Genomic DNA, 22,275 nt, shown 5'->3' on the forward strand with positions numbered 1-22,275 from the left:
TAGAACCAATCAGATTAAAATGGTGGTTGATGATTGTTTAATAAGTCTTGTTTTTTATATTTTATTTCTTTTTATTATTTGGTACTAAAGGGAGATTGCAGTTGCACAGTATGTTTTGTTTTCTATAGTTAAAACATTTGCTATAAAACGTTTCATTCTATAGTTGGTTGATGGTTTTAGTATAAGCTGTTTTTGTCCATGTTGTGGCCCCAACCATATCGTTTTATACACGTGTGAGAAGATTAGACCTTTCACCTTACTGGACCTGGAATACGTAGTTTTCATAAGCTTCACATTTGTAGTTTCTAACCCCTTCTTTGAGTCATGACAGGATATATGAACAGAATGTTTGTTTTCCACCATGGGCCAATGTATTCATTATTCTTTCTTCTTTTTTTTCTTCTGTACTTATAGTACATGTGCCTTATAATATATGCAATAGTAGACTGTAGACGCAATGATGAGTCACATTGTTCCACTGAGGATAAACACATTTCTGTTGATGTTCAGGAAATAATGTGATGAAAGCCAGAAAACAGAGGGCACACTAAGCTGGGTTGTGTCTTGAAAAATGTGCCTATAAAGCCCAATTCATATACTTAAATGAATGCTGAAAGCCAACCATTTGTCGATGTACAAACTCACTGAGAGTTTGTCTATAGATCTGCTTAACATTCCATTGAACGTCTCAGTCCAGAGACAATGTTGATTCCCTGACGTGGTCTCACTTCACCACCGTAAAAAAAACTTGCGAGTCAAAAAGCTAATTGGCGAGTTGGCGGGGCGTTATTAGCAACGACATCCAGAAAGATGAATGACCTTTCAGATCAGACACTGCCAATTAAAGCCAAAGGTGCTGCTGTTTTACATGTAAGACCTGCACGAGAAACGAGAAAAGTAGCACCCATTAAGTGTCTTTGTTCCTATACCGCCCAGGTTAGATGAAGGACACTAAAACCAATAATTATAATCCCACAGTGTTTGTCAGCTCCGGTCCTGGGGGCATGTATGTAGGCTAGTCTCATCCAGTTAATTGGTTCTATAAACTCAGGTTTGAAATTAGAGGCATACAGTAAGTAGTAACTTCATAGTACAGTATGTAACTTTGCCCATGTGTTTACATAACAAAACAATAACTACATGTTTTTTTTTTTACCCATAATTTCCTTTAACGTATACCAGCCAGTCATTAGCCATTGGGGTATAGTGTGGTGCTGTATTCCAGAAATGCAGAAGCACACTCTTGCTGTATTTTGGAGTTTTCACTGTTTGTTTTTGTAGACGGGGACGTTTGTGGGGTGTTATTTAAATACAGGGCAAAGTTACCAAACATGCCTGTAAATTAGACAGCTAGAATGAAAACCAGTCGATATTTTTGGGTCCACATAATATTCTAGTATAGCAGAGAACCACAGTTCCAAGAGTCAGTATTAAAAGTGTGTGTAGCACTTAGAACGTATTTTTATACCATAGAGTAATAATAATAACAAAATAAACAGTTCCAGAAACTGTTTGTATAGTTATTTTGCATTATTTTCTTTTTTCTTTTTTGGGGGGGTGGGGGGTGGGGTTGGGAAATTCACTTTAATAATTGACTCTGAAACTGCAGCATTGTAAAAGAAATAAAAGGTATGTGGGTTTAAATTGAACACTAATCAGATTTGTTTTCAACTCCAGAATGTGGAGGAAGTTTTTACATTGGAGAGCTCAATGCACCTGATCCACAATCACCCTCAATGACATGAATAAAACAATGACTTTTTAAAACATCCATGGAATCATTTTATAGTAATTATTTATACAACTCAGATTGTGTATGACATGTACTTATAAAGTACTTATCTCCCTTAGAGATAGGGTGGAAAGTTCAGTCACGCGAGAGAGACTCGGAGTAGAGTCGCTGCTTCTTCGCCTGGCTGGAAAGGAGCCAGCTGAGCTGGTTCGGGGCATCTGGTTAGAATGCCTCTCGGGCGGGGCACGAGGCACGTCCCACTAGGAGGAGACCCCCCGGGCTGACCAAGGCGCAGTTGGAGGAAACACATCGACTCACTAGGAAGTCACTAATGTTGCTCTGGAGAGGGAAGTCTGGATCGAGCTCTCTGGTGGAACTGTTGCCCCCGCGACCTGACTACGGATAAGCGGTTGAAGATGGATGGATGGTTGTACTTAGAAACAATAATACATCTGTAGTGTTGTTCTGTAGTATAGGATTTTAGACTGTTGTAGGATGTTACCTACAACAGAGAAATGTCATACGTTATAGATGACAAACGTATGACTAAAATAAAAGATTTGATTCAATTATACATAGTAGTTTATAGAATACATAATTAAGGATTATATTTAGATTATGGGAAGATTAACACATTATTATTTTTAACATACAGCATTGTGTTACAAATATTATGTTTGACAATTATTATATTTGATTTAAAACAGTGTACAAATGTTACAGAATAGGCTATTGTCTATACAGTACACAGCTGTATAGCCATAACATGTATAAACATTTTGCCATTCTCTGAGGTTTTCAGTAATTACATTCAACCAATAGTACGGAGCAGATCCTAGATCAGTGTCATTACAATCGTACAATAGGGTATATATGCACAACCATTTTAGAAAGAACTATTTCTACTTCCGGGCCCCTTCCCTACTTCCTTCAGGTGTTACCGATGATACTAATTAAGGCCATGTTCCATTTAGTGTACAGTGGTTCTCAAACTTACAAATATATATACTGTATATATCTACTGCACTGCACTGCGTGGGATCTGCCTGGGACAATATGCATATGAAGGATGGCTGCGCCAGGCTAGTTGTTAACTATTAGAAGTATAGGCTAGACATGTGTTTGACACGTGTTTGTAGTATCAAGTTTACCAATATTAGGACACATTATGAGACAGAATAAAAAACTCTTACATTTAGGAATAGCTTTTTTTTTTTTGGTTGGTGGAATTGGTTTTGGAGTGTGTGTGTGTGTGTGTGTGTGTGTGTGTGTGTGTGTGTGTGTGTGCGCGTGCGTGCGTGCGTGTGTGTGTGTGTGTGTGTGTGTGTGTGTGTGTGTGTGTGTGTGTGTGTGTGTGTGTGTGTGTGCAAGAGTTTATTACTTTTTCCGAAATGCAATGTTGTTAATTGAAAAAGGATCCACCTTGGTACTGACAACACTGTTCTTGGAATAGCAGATCAAATCATACAGTTTGTCCAGAAGGCAGTATACAGTATAGTTGTACTTAATAATAATAGCCTACTTGTACTCAGATATACGTGGGAGTTGTACTTAGCTAATTACTGGTTGTACTTAGCTAATAGTAGTAGTTGCGCGTGACGCGGAACACGTCCGAGGTGCCCTGGTACGCTGTGATCACAGGCAGGAACATGTTCATGCGTTTGTAGTGTCCAAAGTGTTGTATCCTGTAGGAACCGGGCGTACAGGATGGAGGAATGGACCACTCCACCGTGGCGTTACTCAGTCTGCCTGAACCTTTCAGCCAATGGAACCTAGAGAGAGAGAGAGGCCCGGAGAGAGAGAGAGAGAGTTACCAAAACACTAAGTTCACTATTACATTAACCCATTTTGGGCGGGAACCCCTTTTGGTGTTAGCATCACGTTATGCTTTAGCTATTGAAAAATAGCAGATCTACAAGCTCATAGCTAGCCACCGAGTGGCACGCTACAAGCTTGTAGGTCTGCTATTTTTTTTAAATCGAAGAATGACTGACATGGAAACATAGCTTTTTCAGAGAACTGTCAGGATGTAGAAAGACATTTTTAGAATCTGATCTCAGGTCAATATGGGATCTCCCAGAATCTAGCGCTGTAGCGCATTGTGAAGGGATGCACCCTCATTCTGCTGATACCAACCTGTACTTAGGTTGAAAAAGGTTAAGTTAAAACTAAAAGGTTATGACTGAGACATAACATTAGAGATGCTATATTTAGGTAATGGCTGAAATGGTTGAGTTTACGTTATAGGTATAATATACCTAATCTATATTATAGACATGGTAAACAAGGCCCGGCCCTATAGCTCATGGGCCCTCATCAAACCCTGTACACTCAGGACACTGCCCCCGCTGCCCCCCTTAGATCTCCATATATGGAGCTGACCTGTTCTTCTGACATTCCATATGTTGATCTGACCTCATCAAACCCTGTACACTCAAGACACGGTCCATATATGGCCAGTAAAGAATTCATTCCATGTGGTGATCTGACCCATGCCAATAAAGCGCCAGCGCTCGCCCAGCAGTCTGCCGTCACCCAGGCGATGCGTGCGCTTCTCTTCCCTCAGGACGTCTTACTGGTATTAGGGGAGGATGGAGAGGGCCAATATATTTCCACACTCACTCCAGAGGGGCCACATTGAATAATTCAGGTCGTAGAAAAATAGCTGATCTACAAACTCAAAACGCGTTGCATTGCGACGCGTTTTGAGCTTGTAGATCGGCAAGTCCTTGCTATATTTGAATTTAAATACTGAATTATTTTTTGGTATTTTTAATTGGAATCCTGAAAAGTAACCGTTTTATTCAATGTCAAATGCTTTTACAATTTTCTAATTTAGACTGAAGTAATGCGGGCTGCATTAAGTGAAGGTGGACGGGGCTGCAAGTTGCCCATGTGTGAGTTATACGGTTAAAATGGTTGTGTTCGAAGACTCCGCCTACCTGGTTTCCCATGATGCATCTGTGTGCACCACCTCCCAGCTGTCGGTCCTGTTGTGGTACAGCTCCACGGTGACAAAGGTCTTGTCTCGCTGTGGAAGGGACAAGGTGGCCGGGGTCAACTCACAGCCAATCAAAAGAGGACTAGTAAAACGCGATGATGACATGACAAAGAAAATAAGTGTCAAAGTAAGGAAGTGGTGAAGGATGGAAAGATGGATGGAAGGAGTGAGTGAGTGAGTGAAGGAGGGAAGGAGGGAAGGGGGGAGGTAAGGAAGGAGTGATTGAGTGAAGGAGGGGGCAGATATAAGGAAGGAAGAAAGGATGTTGTGAATTCTTACCATGTCTCCAGAGTGTCTGGGGTTCCCCGCGACAAATGTGACTGAGGCAACATCGCCCTGTGCTCACGCGCGCGCGCGCGCGCACACACACACACACACACACACACACACACACACACACACACACACACACACACACACGCACAGTGAGCTTGTGGACTTGCTTTTTTTATGTTTACACGTAACCATTAACCGACAAAATATAAATTGAGTAACAGTAACTTATTCTATCTCTATGTGTCCAAAGAATACTGTTCCCTTTCAGTATGTATAGAGTATATGATTAAAGGTAAACGACATCCCCAACTTGGCCAGTCTCTTCCAGTTGGCTTGTGTTGGACATTTTTAATCAACATTCCATTTTTATCAATGAGTAGACAATAATATTACCAGAAACACATAAATAGATAGCCCTGAATGACCATACCATACCATACCATCTTTATTTCTATAGCACATTTAAATAACAACAAGTTGTTCCAAAGTGCTTTACAATAAAATAATAAAAATCACAACTTCATTTAAAAACAAACAACATACAGTACACAGTGTCACTTTCAACATCAAAAAGCTCATACTATGCTAGGAAAAGCCAAAGAATAAAAATATGTCTTGAGGCGTGATTTAAACACCTGAAGAGTGGGGGCCTGTCTTATGTGCAGAGGCAGCTCATTCCAGAGCTTGGGAGCTGCGACTGCAAAAGCCCGGTTCCCTCTAAGCTTCAGCCTTGATTTAGGCACCACCAGGATAAGCTGGTCAGAGGACCTGAGGGTCCTTGTGGGAACATACGGTTTGAGTAGTTCAGAGAGATAAATGGGTGCCAAACCATTTAAACATTTAAAAACAAAAAGCAAAACTTTGAAATCAATCCTGTATCGCACAGGAAGCCAATGGAGGGAGGCTAGTACAGGACTAATATGGTCACGCTTACGTGTACCTGTAAGCAACCGTGCGGCGGCATTTTGGACTAACTGTAAGCGAGATATGGAGACCTGGTTGACTCCAATATACAGGGCATTACAGTAGTCGAGGAGGGACGTCATAAAGGCATGGATAACAGTTTCGAACACAGGGCGGGAAAGACAAGATTTAATCTTTGCCAGCCTTCTCAGCTGCATGGAAGAAGCTCTTTCTGACTGTTTCATTGACCTGTTTGTCCATTTTTAGATCAGAGTCTATTTTAACGCCTAGATTGGTGGCAATTGGCTTTAAGAAAGGCTCAAGGGGACCATAACAGGTCTGTAACTCTGAGTGTGTTCAAATAGAACCAAATGGACCCGTATACGGGTCATTTGGCTTTTTTGTCGCGCAATAAAAAGCATCTGTTGCATTAGAGCCGTCGGTGTGCAATCGTAGCGATCGTATTTATCTTGCTCTGCATGTAGAGAGGGCTCCATAATCACTACACTTACATCATATACTAGACTGCCGCAAGTTCGCAACAAACAAGGTAACAAAGTGTTACCTCCCCCCTCCCTCTCCCTCTCTCATCTCTAGCTCCCTCCCTCACTGCTTCAGTCTCTCTTCCTCTGTCACACTGGTTTAAAACACATTTTCCTCCCTCTGTCTATTTCATTATCTCTCTCCATCCATTATGCTCTCCTCTTTTATTTTATCTCGACAGCTAGTATAGTGCTCACTGTGCTCTCTCTCTCTCTCTCTCTCTCTCTCTCTCACTCTGTAATCCTTCTCCATTATTCTTTCACTCTGAAGTGATCATGTGCATCCCTACTTATGCTTCTCTTTGAAGTGACACAAAGAAAAATGATGCTTTGTGTGCGTGTGTGTGCGCGTGCGTGCGTGCGTGCACTGTACCAGTCTATAGACAGGGTCGACCTGCACCAGGACGTCTCCAAAGGTGCTGTTGGGTGGTTTCCCGTCGACCGAAGCAGCAGGAAGCAGGTTGAACAGCTGGCTGTCTGAGAAGAACGGAGGCTCCGGACCTGGCTCCACATCGGACTCCTTATCCTACACACACACACACACACACACACACACACACACACACACACACACACACACACACACACACACACACAAACACACACACACACGCCCGACTGTAGAGCACCGAGTCGGTAACGATGGAAGTTGGAGATCCATGCCCCACCCGGTTATGCAATACCCGTTGTACCCATAATTTACAATTTACAATTTAGGCATTTAGCAGACGCCTAAATTGTAAATTATGGGTACATAATGTTTCATGATAACTACTTTTTTTTTTTTTTTTTTTAAGATATTTTTTTTGCGGCTTACGCCTTTTATTGATTTTTTTTTAAGGGACAGATAGTAGGCTGACAGGAAACGGGAGAGAGATGGGGGGATGACATGCGGTAAAGGCCGTGTCGGGTTCGGGAGTCGAACCCGCGGCACACCGCGACTGGATCACCAGTCCGGTGCCCAGACCGTTACGCTACGGCCTGGGCTGATAACTACTTTCTATATATTATATAGAAAGTAGTTATCATGAAACATGCGTAAGCTAAGAAGGTAACAGTGGAGTATCTATATCATGAAACTATATACTATACATACTATACTACCCATGTCAGAGTACCTGTTCCACCCCTCTGTCTATGTCCCATATGGAGATTTCTGTATAATGTCTCTTTGTGTCCCTTTATTCCCATATATGGAGTTCTGGGTCAGGCATGCCCAAATATGGAGTGTTGTGAGAACATGCCAGCCAGAGCCCATGCAGAGGCCTTTTGTGACGGTTTTGGACAACCGTGGGTCCGACCGTCTCGACACCGGGCACTGCACTCCCTGCGGGGGTGCGTGGAACGCGTGTCGAATTTGAAGTCGGTGCGGGGCATTACAGCCGTACATACAGACGCACAGTACTATACACTACAGAGACATGGTGCATTTATAGATAGACTAAATCAAATTCAATCAATCAATCAAGTCTGAATCCCCGTCTACCAAAAACCAAATACAACGAGAGGTGTGTTCCTGCATGGTTCTACTACCAGTGGCTGATAACTGTCAATGGTTGTCTTGAAAACACATACAGGGAAAAGTGACATAGGCTATATTAACCCTTATCCCTAAACTTATTTGCCATTTTTTTTACTATTTAAAAAAACCCCTTTTAAAATAGTTCAAATAGCTGATCTACAAGCTCACAACGTGTAGATGTAGATCGGCTAGTTGAACTATTTTAAAATGATTTTCAAAATAGTAAGAAAATGGCAAAATAAGTTTAGGGATAAGGGTTGGCGCAAGATGGAGCCCATATATGCCTTGAAAGGACAAGCCCATTCTATAAACAAGCCCAGAGCCATAGAGAGTAAGACAGAGTTACGCAAACTCCGTTCACTTCATGGGGCTTCAGTCCAATGGCGGCTCTCCTACATAGACTTCTATTGAGCATGGGTATACAACCGGAAGTTTAAGGAATGCATCGGAGTCTATGGGCTCGGGTGAGCACATGAACCACGTGACCGGGCTGTTTTCTGCCCCCCTTCAATATTGCAACTCTTCTATTAGATGGCTCTGACAAAGCCTATATACTGACCTGAGCGATGGCCCTGGCCAGCCCTCTGTACTTCTGGATGTACGCACTGAGAGTGTGTGGGCCGTAGATGGTGGAAGCGCCCTCGTACCTCTGGATCTATACCACACAAGCACAGGCAAGCACACATTGTACACGCCAGTACAGGCAAGCACACATTGTACACACCAGTACAGGCAAGCACACAGTGTACACGCCAGTACAGGCAAGCACACATTGTACACACCAGTACAGGCAAGCACACAGTGTACACACCAGTACAGGCAAGCACACATTGTACACACCAGTACAGGCAAGCACACATTGTACACACCAGTACAGGCAAGCACACATTGTACACACCAGTACAGGCAAGCACACATTGTACACACCAGTACAGGCAAGCACACATTGTACACACCAGTACAGGCAAGCACACAGTGTACACACCAGTACAGGCAAGCACACATTGTACACACCAGTACAGGCAAGCACACATTGTACACACCAGTACAGGCAAGCACACATTGTACACACCAGTACAGTACAGCAGGGCTTTCTCAAACCTTTTCATGTCAGTGACCCCCGTTAGATAATAATGCCAAGGACCCCCTATAGCTGTCACCCCATGAGAGAAGATATTTACGGCTGTAGCAGCTGTGATTGTCAACTATTTTCATTTCACGGGCCCCCGGGTTGGACCTGATTTAGGCTACGGTCCCCTATTTAATGGTATTTCTATCTCCGGGACTTTGTCAAATCAAAGTTAATTTAACTTGGGTCCATTTGGTTCCATTTGTACACTCTCTGAGCTACAGACCCATAAGGGTCCATTTGGTTCCTATAATTATCATACAAATAGAAAACAATCAGCTTCTTTTTTATTCATTTTCAATTTCGTACCTTACAATCATTTTCAAATGAAATGTCCTCAAAGGCTAAATCATGTAGGTATCGGATATATCACAGTTCACAAAGCATGAGCATGTTGAGGTGATTAAAACCCATTCTTGGCGGGAACCCATTTTGGTGTTAGCACTATGTTATGCTTTAGCTATTGAAAAATAGCAGATCTACAAGCTCATAGTGCGCCACTCGGTGGCGCGCTATGAGCTTGTAGATCTGCTATTTTTGAAAAATCGAAGAGCGACTGACATAGAAGACATTTTTAGAATCTGATCTCAGGTCAGAATGGAAAACTGTCAGGATGTAGAAGACATTTTTTTAATCTGATCTCAGGTCAGAATGGGTTAACAGTCCAGTGGTGTAGATTGCATCGCACCTGGTACTCTTCATATGTTGTGATGTAATGCGTGTAGATGTTACTCAGGCCAGCTATGACCACCTCCACATCCCTCAGCGATCCCTCTGACTCCAGTTCCTAAAACACGCACCCCCGCGCGCGCGCGCGCGCACACGCACGCACGCACGCACCCCCGCGCGCACGCACGCACGCACGCACGCACGCACGCACGCACGCACACACACACACACACACACACACACACACACACACACACACACACACACACACACACACACACACACACACACACACACACACACACACACACACACACACACACACACACACACGTTCTTTACATTCATTGTGAATTTGTTTGTGTATAAGTGCACACAAGTTGTCCTGTTTTGTGACTGAAAACCATAAATAAGTGCGGAAAGTTGTGTCTGTGCGTGCGAGCGTGAGACTGTGTGTGTACTTAAGTGTGTGCATGTGCGTACGTGTGTGCATGTTTCATACTTGCTTGACTGCTTCCCTTATTCTTCTTCCTGACATGGTGCTGTCAAACACAGAGACAGTGACAGTGGTCTGATATTAGCAATGTATAGGCCTACTCTAGCATGTATCATGGGTGACCGCCCGGGCCTTCTGCTCGGTCTCCTCCCAACTGTGGAACGCCCTCCCCACTTACTTCCTGGACTACATCTAGAATAAATAAAGAGGATAGTGCACGGAGGCGCGGCCTAGGCTCCTGCGGGAGGTTTGCACATGCTCAGTGTAAACAGGAACTGCGATGATGGAGTGTTCCAGCAGAGGTGCTAGATAGAAAGCTCATAACTTGTGATGTAAATAATGAGATCCAGAACAGTTGAGAATTAAACAGCAGCCACCCTTCCCTTTTCAAATGTTTTGTATCATCCACAGCACTTGAATGAACAGTATCCATGTTCCTTTGTCATTTCACAAAAATAAAAGTTTGACACATGTACAGTACTAAAGAACATGGAAAATCCACAAAAGAAAATATACAAAAAGTCAAAAACATTAACATTTAGTGAATGTACTTGTCCTTTATCTTTCAGTCTGTTATACACAACATTTTTCCACAGTTATGCAATTAACTAAATCAACTTTGTACTATTCTCTTTTTGTGATATCCTTTTTATTATTTCAGTTCAGTGTCAGCAACTCTCATGCACCTCTGTTGGAACACTCCATCATCGCAGTTCCTGTTTACACTGAGCATGTGCAAACCTCCCGCAGGAGCCTAGGCCGCACCTCCGTGCACTATCCTCTTTATTTGTCCTAGGACTACATGTTGTCTCAGTAAGACAGCCCTCCCCATATTCACAAGGAGGAGCAGTGCACCAAAGCATTATGGGAGTTGTAGTCCAGGAAGGAAGTGAGCCCAGTGTCGACGACATCATAGACACTGGGCTCACTGCTACAATCTAAGATATCTAAAACCACATATTACACACATAAAGACCCCCTGGAAAGTGTTCTAAATCTTCTAAACATCATTAACATATATATTATTATTTTTTTGCAAAAAGGGTGAAGTGTCCCACAAAATACTCACGTCATTTCTCCAGGTGTGGCGACTATAGCCACAGGGCCCACGGTGATGATCTGAACGTCTACTATTGAAGGATGCCAGGGGAGAGGCCAAGTCATCTACAGGAAAACATACACACCAATAGAAACGTATCGATACACTTGAGCGATACTAGCTGGGCGAGCGGGCGGACGGACGGACGGACAGACAGACAGACAGACAGACAGACAGACAGACAGACAGACAGACAGACCTCTCCGGTGTTAAACAGGATAGGTTTGGGTCTGTGACATGCTTGCGTCTCATTGGACGGTTCTCCGAGCAGAGCGTCTCTGATCCCGTCCCAGAACGGATCTCCTTCAGTGTTTCCTACACACACACACACACACACACACACACACACACACACACACACACACACACACACACACACACACACACTATTTTTACCTGGGGCCTGTTTCACGAAACTTGGATTAACTAATCCAGGATTTAGGCCAAAGCCAGGCTTTTTAAATCCTGATCTTTACAGCCTGGTTTATTCTGTTCCACTAAAGCCAAGCGAGGCTCAGAATTGGTGGATTTGGCGAGCCAGGATCAGCAAGCCAGGCTTAATAGACAGTCTGGCTTTTTGTCTCTAGACCCCTTATGTGGATCACAGATTTACTGATCCTTCTTCTTCATGGGGTATTAAGGCAGTTTGCATCCTTAATAGTTGCATTACAGCCCCCTTCTGTATATCTCATTATCTTTACTAATCTATTCAAGACTTACTGATACAAGGACTTAAGCTTCTAAAATAAATACTGCTGCTGTAATTAAAGAGAGAACATACTCTCAATAGTGGATAGACTGAATGATTAACTACCCCAAAAATATAGTTTACATTTTACCACTACTATTAACTTGAAACAGAATTCTTAATATTGTAAGCATAATGATATTGTCGCATTGTGATATTTGGCCATAACTCCCTCCTCTGAGGGAGCTACCTTTGGAGAAGGGGGTTGTGGTCCAGACAGGGCCGGGTCATGGTTCATGTAGCATGCCAAAGTTTGTGCTATTGCCATTGAGAATGCATTGGGCGTTTAAGTTAAATAACTCAGAAACTACAAAACATTTCAAAGTAAAAAGTTCCAGCATGTGTCTCCACAGTAAGCGGAATTTTACAAAGTGTGAATGGAGTTTCTAGGTGAAAGTGATTTTTTTAAGTGCCACTATCTGCCTATAAATGTCTCAAATTTGAAAGCACTATATTTCTAAAACTATGAAACATTTCAAAGATTCCTTTTCAGGCACACATGTCCACCGTAGGATGAACCTAAATAGGTTTGAATGGGGTTTCTAGGTGTAAGTATGTAGGACTAGTAGTGGGTGAAACGTTACAATGGTAATATGTTGTAAAACAATGAGTAATGGTAATATTTAGTGGTTTTCACTTTTACAAAAAAAAATAATATATATATAATATAATATAATTCTTCTTAACCGTGCACTTGCACGACAGTAAGCCTATTCATGGGGAACATTCACCAAAAGCAGCTGATCTACAAGCTCACAAGCTGTCATGATGTTGTGCAGCCTATATATTTTGGTTATTTGATTTTATATAGTGCTTAAATTAGTCCTTTAATGCAGACCGATACAAATAAGGCAACATAAAACCATAATAATTGAATAAATCTGGAAAACATCATTGGTTTGTGATCAGTTTGACTGCTACATGAACAGTAAAGACATCAGGATTAGGTTAAACCTGGCTGTTAGCCTGGTCCGGAGCAGGCTAAGTCCAAAGCATTAGTTTCCATGGTAATTTATGTAGCATCACTTTCATGAAACCGAATCAAGCCTCAACATATCCAGGTTAACTGGTTAAGTTAATCTGGCAAGATCAACCAGCTTTCATGAAACCGGTTAAGCACTGATCCAGGATATATTAAGCCAGGATATGTGTTAAAGCCCGGCTTAATCTCTAATCCAAGTTTCGTGAAATAGGCCCCTGGATGATTGTAAAGCGAATATAATCAAATTGCTGTTGTAACCATGCCAGAGCAAGTTGAAGATACAATGTACAATTCAGGCATTTAGCAGACACTCTTATCATGAGTGTGTTGTGCAAGATCACAGTAGGCCTAAATGGCATGCACCCTATAGTCAACAAATCAATGGTTAAAGAAAACAGTTGCATGCTTCAGTGTGGTGCTAAAGCTGCAGTCAGAATCCAGCTTTGAAACCAGTATGCCAGGTAAACAAAATCAAGATGCTGATAAATGGGCACTCTCTCCTGAGAAATTGGCAACCCAAATTAAATTGTATTTTCTGTTTATTAAAGAGCTGGAGAGATCCCTTGTTACTGAACACACACTCTTTAGTCTATATAGACTATAGAGTCTATAGTCTATAGCAATGATTATGATTATTTTTAAGGCTTTAACCTATAAAAAATATCACTTATGCTATAGATTAAGAATAAGATTAAGCTAAATCCCACCAAAGACATTAAACCTTGTGTGAAGTTCAGATCTCCTCCTCCGTCGGTCGTTCCTGCTGCAAAACTGTGACCCAGAGCAGGTTTACATGTCTTCACCTGCACACACACGCACGCACGCACGCACGCACGCACGCACGCACGCACGCACGCACACACACACACACACACACACACACACACACACACACACACACACACACACACACACACACACACACACACACACACACACACACACACACACACACACACACATTATAATAACTTTTCAAAGTGGTTCCTGGACGATGTGCAGGTGTGTGATTTTGTGTGACAAACACATACAGTATGTACTATTGCAATATACTGTATACTGTAGAAACTGTACAACGTTTATGAATGTCTTTATTTACCATATCAGTACTAATTTCCCAATGTATAACACCTGGGGATCAAACCTGGGAATCAAACCCCGGGTCCCCCACGTGGAAAGCCAACATCTGCACTAGTAATCCAAAGGGATCTATGCTTTGGGTGGAGATTTTAGACTTTTTAGGCCATCAGGCTGAGGTTGTGAGACTGCTACACTAATTCAGAGTTGATTTATACCTTCAAATATATACTGTATATTTCAACCACTTTTCAACCTACAATGCTGTGATTCAAGTTTTTATTTTGTATCAGTAAATAAAAACAGCTTACAGAGATAAGAGCGATAATATGTTTTATAGAGGCTATTTTGCATGCCTATGATTGACAGGTTTGCCTTGAGATTTGGACTTGCACTTTGGTGTTCCTTGCATGGGCACAAACAGGTCAAAACCATACAATAAAAAACTCATGGCACCAAAACGCAGCTAACCACAATAAGGTGCTATAAACGGATTGAGAGCTGCCAAGATAAGGTATAAGGCCAGGGAAATAAACGGACAATAAAAGACAATTAAAACGGAGGCATAGTGTCTGGAAATGAACTGCCAATAAAATTAAATGAAAGACGTAACATAAGGAAAAAGTACTTTAGGTTTTTACTCATTCTGTACGAGTGTACGTGAACCCCTTTTGGTATTTTAAGCATTCTGCTATACTTTAGCTCATATATGTCAAACTCAAGGCCCGGAGGCCAAATCAGGCCCGTGAATGAATTATCTTTGGCCCGCGGGATGATATTTAATCAGTATTAGAACTGGCCCTCTGGTATATTATTGCACGGACCACCATAATACTACAAGTCCTGCTTTGTGAGGATCATAGAACAGGAAACTGAGCTTAATAATAATAATGCATTTTCAGTTTTAAATGCATTTACCTTTTTGCTGTTTGCCTGGGGCGTCCTCCTGACCGCAGTGCCAGTGTGTTGAAACACAGTCCGGCCCTCGACTTCTACCAATTTCTTTATTTTGGCCCACCGTGTATTTGAGTTTGACATCCCTGCTTTAGCTATTGAAAAATAGCAGATGGGTGGTCGGTGGCCAATTACATATATTTTTGGAGGTCCTTGACATGAAAATGTTTGAGAAAGACTGCCACAGAAACAGGTTTTTCAGAAAACTGTCAGGATTTAGAAGGCATTTGTAGAATCGTCCTCAGGTCTAAATGGGTTAAGAAGAAGCGATTAAAACGATGATACTGATTTAAATAGGCTGAGAGAGATCTGGGGGGAAGGAGTTTTACAGCTGAGGAGCCCTGACAGTGAAAGTCCAATCACCTCTGGTTTAAAAAACAACAGCAAGGAGTCACTGAGGACTGCAGGCTCGCTGCGTGTTCTGGCTCGTCTGAGCCATGTACTGTAGTAGCCTACCATGTAAGCCTTTAAAACGTTATCAGTGAAGTCTAAACATCAATTATAAACACGTACAGAGTACAGACAAGCAGGAGAGAGAGAGGCCTGCAGGCCGGGTGTAATGTGGCCATGTGCCATGTCTCAGATAAGCCCAAACAAAACCGCACCAATGCAAAACATTATCCAACTATTATCCCCAGGCGAATTTGCAAGGAGTTGCATTGGTTGCGGTTGACCCCAGGGGCCTATATTTGGTCCCCCTCCTTTTTCCCCTCTAGTCAATAGCCCTACTACTAGCTCACTAACTGTTTGTGTGCGTGCGTGCGAGTGTGCGTGCGCGCACTAACCGTGTGTGTAGCATTGACATGAACAGTAACGTCCGTCATGTTGACCCACTGATGAGCAGAATGAAGGGAACCAGAAAGCTCGTCAACTGCTGTTGAATACAACTCCTACAGACAGACAGACAGACAGACAGACAGACAGACAGACAGACAGACAGACAGACAGACAGACAGACAGACAGACAGACAGACAGACAGACAGACAGACAGACAGACAGACAGACAGACAGACAGACAGACAGACAGACAGACAGACAGACAGACAGACAGACAGACAGACAGACAGACAGACAGACAGACAGACAGACAGACAGACAGACAGACAGACAGACAGACAGACAGACAGACAGACAGACAGACAGACAGACAGACAGACAGACAGACAGACAGACAGACAGACAGACAGACAGACAGACAGACAGACAGACAGACAGACAGACAGACAGACAGACAGACAGACAGACAGACAGACAGACAGACAGACAGACAGACAGACAGACAGACAGACAGACAGACAGACAGACAGACAGACAGACAGACAGACAGACAGACAGACAGACAGACAGACAGACAGACAGACAGACAGACAGACAGACAGACAGACAGACAGACAGACAGACAGACAGACAGACAGACAGACAGACAGACAGACAGACAGACAGACAGACAGACAGACAGACAGACAGACAGACAGACAGACAGACAGACAGACAGACAGACAGACAGACAGACAGACAGACAGACAGACAGACAGACAGACAGACAGACAGACAGACAGACAGACAGACAGACAGACAGACAGACAGACAGACAGACAGACAGACAGACAGACAGACAGACAGACAGACAGACAGACAGACAGACAGACAGACAGACAGACAGACAGACAGACAGACAGACAGACAGACAGACAGACAGACAGACAGACAGACAGACAGACAGACAGACAGACAGACAGACAGACAGACAGACAGACAGACAGACAGACAGACAGACAGACAGACAGACAGACAGACAGACAGACAGACAGACAGACAGACAGACAGACAGACAGACAGACAGACAGACAGACAGACAGACAGACAGACAGACAGACAGACAGACAGACAGACAGACAGACAGACAGACAGACAGACAGACAGACAGACAGACAGACAGACAGACAGACAGACAGACAGACAGACAGACAGACAGACAGACAGACAGACAGACAGACAGACAGACAGACAGACAGACAGACAGACAGACAGACAGACAGACAGACAGACAGACAGACAGACAGACAGACAGACAGACAGACAGACAGACAGACAGACAGACAGACAGACAGACAGACAGACAGACAGACAGGCATAATACATTGCACAACAGTTCAAGACGGGAACCCAAGTTTGGGTATAGCAACATGCGATCTGTTGTGTGAATCTTTAATAAATATTTGACGTTTTTCCCCAGAAAAATCTTTTATTTTAGAGGATTTAGAGGGCATTTTTATAGAATTGGTCTCAGTCCTAAATGGGTCAAAGAGCAGATTGAACAGGTATACCTTTGCCTTCCTGTAGATGTTGTGTCCAATAATGCTGGTGCTGTCAAACATGTCCTCACCTGGTCCAGATGCCTTGCACATCTTAGTCTGCAGACACACACAGAAGTCATGTCAAAACTTGACAATTGTAACTCCCTCCTTACTGGCCTACCGGCATGCACACTTCAAGCCTCTCCAATTGATCCAAAATGCCGCAGCTCGCCTGGTTTTCAACCAGCCAAAATTCTCACATGTCACTCCTTCTCCGTTCCCTCCATTGGCTCCCGGTCGCTGCCCGCACAGTACAAAACTCTGATGATGGCATTAAAGCAACCAAAGGTATGGCACCCCCATACCATGCAAGTCTGGTCGGACCCTATAAACCCTCCCGTGCGCTCAGATCAGCCAACGCAGGGAAGCTGGAAGTACCTTCGCTAAAAACGCCGGGACAACGCTCCACACGTCCCAATTCTCCGTTCTGGCTCCAAAACTATATGGAATGCACTTCCCACTGCAATCACAACTGCAGACTCACTCCCAATCTTCCGCCGTAGTCTGAAAACCCTCTTCAGACTCCATCTTAGCCCATAGCACTTGCCGTAGTACTTTGTGGTACAGTGTACAGTGTACTGACCCCGCCTACAGGACAGGAGCTGTTGAGGTAGTCACAGGGCAGTCCTGTGTTCAGGCAGACAGGACCTCTGGTGTTGGGAGTCACATCGCCCAGGTTGCTGGAGGAGAAACCTGCAACGAACGGACCCTGACAAACGCACACAGTTAGACTCTAAAACAGTTAGTCCCGCAATACTTGATTCTCATTGGCTGGTTTCTGATTAGACCACTTATAAAATCTCACGATAATCTACCCCTTCAATCACTTTATATCGTTCCCAGGTGCGTCACATTGATCCCGCGCGGCTCTGTAGCTGAACTGGGGAAGGGGAGCGCTTGATTGCCTTAGACGTCTGGCCGCGCGGACGTCTAAGCACCGCTCGCACTCATATGACTGTGCATGTGTGGCTCCGGGCGGCCTCGTAAAGACAGCAAGCTCCTTTCTTTGTACTGTAGTTGTTACGTCCCCACCAAAGAGGTCCAGGTGTTATTTTGTGCAAAAGCTCCTTATTGGCAATTTCCCCTACCATAAGCCCTAAATGAATTGCATTGAATTTTTTTGTATATATCATCTCTTCATAATGTAAATAATATCCCAATTCCCATTCAATTCAATGCAATTCATTGAGGGCTTATGGTAGGCAATAAGGAGTTTTTGCACAAAAAAAACACCTGGACCTCTTTGGTGGGGACGTAACAACTACAAAAAAAGGTGAGGAAGGTAAAAAAAAAAAAAAAGCCTTCTAGCATGGAATTCTCCTTTAATATTTCCATGTTTGCCAACCGTTTTAGAAAAGCAATAAGAGACTCTTTATTGCGCGTCGTGTCTCACGACGCCTCTCAGCCATTATAAAACACGATATAAAACACGGTAACCTGGCTGAGACCTTACAGCTTACTGCTTTAAAATAGCATGTCTGCACATTAAAGAGAGATGAACACAGAGATTAGATTAACTGAGACGATACAAATGATATCTGATATCAAACCCGCAACTGAGATGCAGATTAAAGTGAGATTATACTACAGTGACACAAAACTAAAGTGATATATAGATACAGTTTGAGATGAGATGACGAGTGTCCACCTGTCCGGGCAGAGAGCCAATGTTCTTGTCCTGTTCCAGCAGGTAGGAGGAGAGGCCCATGTTGTCACCGCTCACCATCCTGTTGCTCATGTCCATGCTGACCGCGTGGACGGCGAACCAGCTGGTCAGGAGCAGCGCGAGGGGAACACACACACGTTAGGATCAGCAGTGGTGGAAAGTAACTATGTACTTTTACTTAAGTACTGTACTTAAGTGCCATTTTGAGGTATTTGTACTTCACTAGAGTTTTTCCAATTTCCAGTACTTTTACTTCTACTCCACTACATCTCGGAGCTAAAATTTGTATTTTTACTTCACTACAATTATTTGAAAACTTTAGTTACTAGTTACTTTTGATTAGAAAACATACATTAACTAACCACTTCAACACTATACATTTCGTCCATTTGATGCGTCGCGTTGCGATTGTGAGCTTGTAGATCGGCTATTTTCAATAGATTTCAATAGATTTACACATTTTGGGACATTCTGAAATATCTTACTTTTAGTACATTTCGATGCCGATGCTTTTGTACTTTTACTTTTAAAGTACATTTTCATCACCAGTCGGGTGCCCAGACGGTTACGCCACCGCCTGGGCCCAGTATTGGTACTTTTACTTAAGTAAAACAACTGAGTACTTTTTCCACCACTGATAATCAGGGACGTGCAGAGAGTGTTAGAGAGGCAGGGACTGAAATCCCGTTAAAGGGGGCACTTTTGGGCAAAAATAGTGAAAATAGCAGATCTACAAGCTCACAACGCGTCCCAGCATGCCTACTGAAGATGCGATGTGTAACGGCATGGATTTCTAAACAAATTTGTTCAACGCAAAATACTGTGTTCAAGTTCAGGAGACTTCGGGGGGAAAAAAGCAATTCTCCTGAATGCTGCCTTCCGGCATGGCATGGCAGGAAAGGAGTGTCATTTGCATTTCTTTCACCATGTAGTAAACGCTGCATTCGTGGTCTGGAGAGGGCAGTTGTTTTACAGACGGGTAAAAGGGCAGGGGCTGAAGCCCCCCTTTGATGTCAATGCATGCACGTCCCTGGATAGATGTGTTAAGTGACACGGTGTTTAGTCGTATACCTCAGCATGCCGATCCCGTCACCGTCCAGATCAGTGAATTTCAGCACCACCACCTGTTTGTCTGTGTTGAACGTATACCTGTAGCATAACATACAGACAAAGTACATGTCTGTGTTAAACATACATATAGTATAACATACAGACACAGTACATGTCTGTGTTAAACGTATACCTGTAGCATAACATACAGACACAGTACATGTCTGTGTTAAACATATACCTGTAGCATAACATACAGACACAGTACATGTCTGTGTTAAACATATACCTGTAGCATAACATACAGACACAGTACATGTCTGTGTTAAACATATACCTGTAGCATAACATACAGACACAGTACATGTCTGTGTTAAACATATACCTGTAGCATAACATACAGACACAGTACATGTCTGTGTTAAACATATACCTGTAGCATAACATACAGACACAGTACATGTCTGTGTTAAACATACATGTAGCATAACATACAGACACAGTACATGTCTGTGTTAAACATATACCTGTAGCATAACATACAGACACAGTACATGTCTGTGTTAAACATATACCTGTAGCATAACATACAGACACAGTACATGTCTGTGTTGAACATATACAGTAGCCTACCTGCAGCACACATGCAGCACGTCACGTTAGCAGAAATCACTCAACAAGCGTACTTAATGAACTGGTGGTTGTGGTCACATAAAAACATAATTTTCAAATCTTTCTCCTAGACCATAATATAGTACCTGATGATCATGTTTTAGGGGGACGGACGGACGGGAGCTGGGGGGACCACGGCTTTAAATACCATTAAATACCACAGCAAAATGTGTAATTTCAAAGAGAAAAACTATACAGCATTAATTTGTATTTGGTGGTGTATTTCTATGACTGTCTAAGAAGGATACTATAATTATGTACAGTATATACGAATAGAACAGAACGGCACAGATACCTGTCTCTCTCGTCGTGAGGGTTGTTCTCGTAGGACTGAGGACTTCTGTTGAGGCTGCTGTCTTCCAACTGGCCTTTATTCATGAAGATACGCCCTGGTTTGATGTTACGGTGGGCTATGTCTATGCTCTGGAGAGACACAAACACATGCAGTTCCATGTTATTACTGTAATGTATTGTGCCTTTCGGGCTTCCGTAGGCACTGTCTAGTTTTGTCCCTCATGTGTCACCGTACCTGTCAGTGTTCAGTTCCGTTGCCCGCGCTGAATAATAAACAACTCAAGTCTCATAGCTCTTCGATCTCTGTGATTACACATACTATATAAGTATCTTACATGGTGTCAGAAACGAGACAAGAACAACCCGCGCAACTATGGCTTCCACAGCATTTGAACACCCCAAGATTGACTGGGAAGCAGCCGATTTGTATCAAGAATTTGAGAGATTCCGCAGCCACGTTGATTTCGTTTTCGACGGCCCCCTGTCAGAGCTGGCAGCTAAACAGCGTGCGGGCTGGCTCGGAACGTGGATCGGCGAGCAAGGCAGAGAAATCTACAGGACGTTAAACTGGGCCGACGGTGAGAAACAGGATCCGGTCAAAGTTTTGGATAAGTTTGCCATCTACATAAGACCAAGAAAGAATAAGAGAATAGCAAGGCATCGATTCAAGCAGAGGAAACAAAGTGCTGCAGAGGGCTTTGATCACTTTGTGAAGGATTTGAAGCTGCTGCTGATGGACTGTGAGTATGCAGACTCGGATGACATGCTTATTGATGCAATAATAGCTGGAGTGAGAGAAAAACGTGTCCAGGAAAGACTGCTAGATAAAGGTGAGGACCTGACACTGGCCAAAGCCATAGAGATTCCCCAGCAGTTTGAAATGTCACAAAAGCAAATGATGATTGTCAGGGAGGAGGATGCACAAGTGTCAACAGTGTCCACCAAATCAAAGTCCACAGTCTACAATAAAAAGCCACAGGGCTATGTACAGTCGAGACCCTTTCAGCAGCAGAGACAGACAGCAGGAAATCAAGCCATGTGCCCAAAATGTGGGAAACACCCCCAACATCAGTGGAACCAGGGAAAATGTCCAGCACAGGGCTCC

At 43.2% G+C, this 22,275-nt stretch overlaps 1 protein-coding gene across 1 annotated transcript in view; it reads right to left on the reverse strand.

The window, feature by feature from the left end:
• Positions 1-3,308: 3,308 nt before the first annotated feature.
• asah2 (N-acylsphingosine amidohydrolase 2) overlaps positions 3,309-22,275 on the reverse strand; it is a gene marked incomplete at both ends in the record, with an annotated part of 31,526 nt that continues 12,559 nt past the window's right edge. The window contains 16 exons of the mRNA XM_083787494.1: positions 3,309-3,504; positions 4,675-4,763; positions 5,013-5,069; positions 6,828-6,980; positions 8,536-8,631; positions 9,794-9,892; positions 10,277-10,316; positions 11,340-11,434; positions 11,569-11,684; positions 13,821-13,902; positions 15,916-16,020; positions 17,459-17,545; positions 18,072-18,197; positions 19,137-19,257; positions 20,226-20,303; positions 21,172-21,299. Coding sequence (XP_083643620.1) covers positions 3,309-3,504; positions 4,675-4,763; positions 5,013-5,069; positions 6,828-6,980; positions 8,536-8,631; positions 9,794-9,892; positions 10,277-10,316; positions 11,340-11,434; positions 11,569-11,684; positions 13,821-13,902; positions 15,916-16,020; positions 17,459-17,545; positions 18,072-18,197; positions 19,137-19,257; positions 20,226-20,303; positions 21,172-21,299 — 1,668 coding nt within the window. The remainder of the gene's footprint in view (positions 3,505-4,674; positions 4,764-5,012; positions 5,070-6,827; positions 6,981-8,535; positions 8,632-9,793; positions 9,893-10,276; positions 10,317-11,339; positions 11,435-11,568; positions 11,685-13,820; positions 13,903-15,915; positions 16,021-17,458; positions 17,546-18,071; positions 18,198-19,136; positions 19,258-20,225; positions 20,304-21,171; positions 21,300-22,275) is intronic.

The sequence above is a fragment of the Protomyctophum parallelum genome (genome assembly GCF_964188405.1).
Source record: "Protomyctophum parallelum genome assembly, chromosome: 17".
NCBI classification, from domain to species: domain Eukaryota; kingdom Metazoa; phylum Chordata; class Actinopteri; order Myctophiformes; family Myctophidae; genus Protomyctophum; species Protomyctophum parallelum.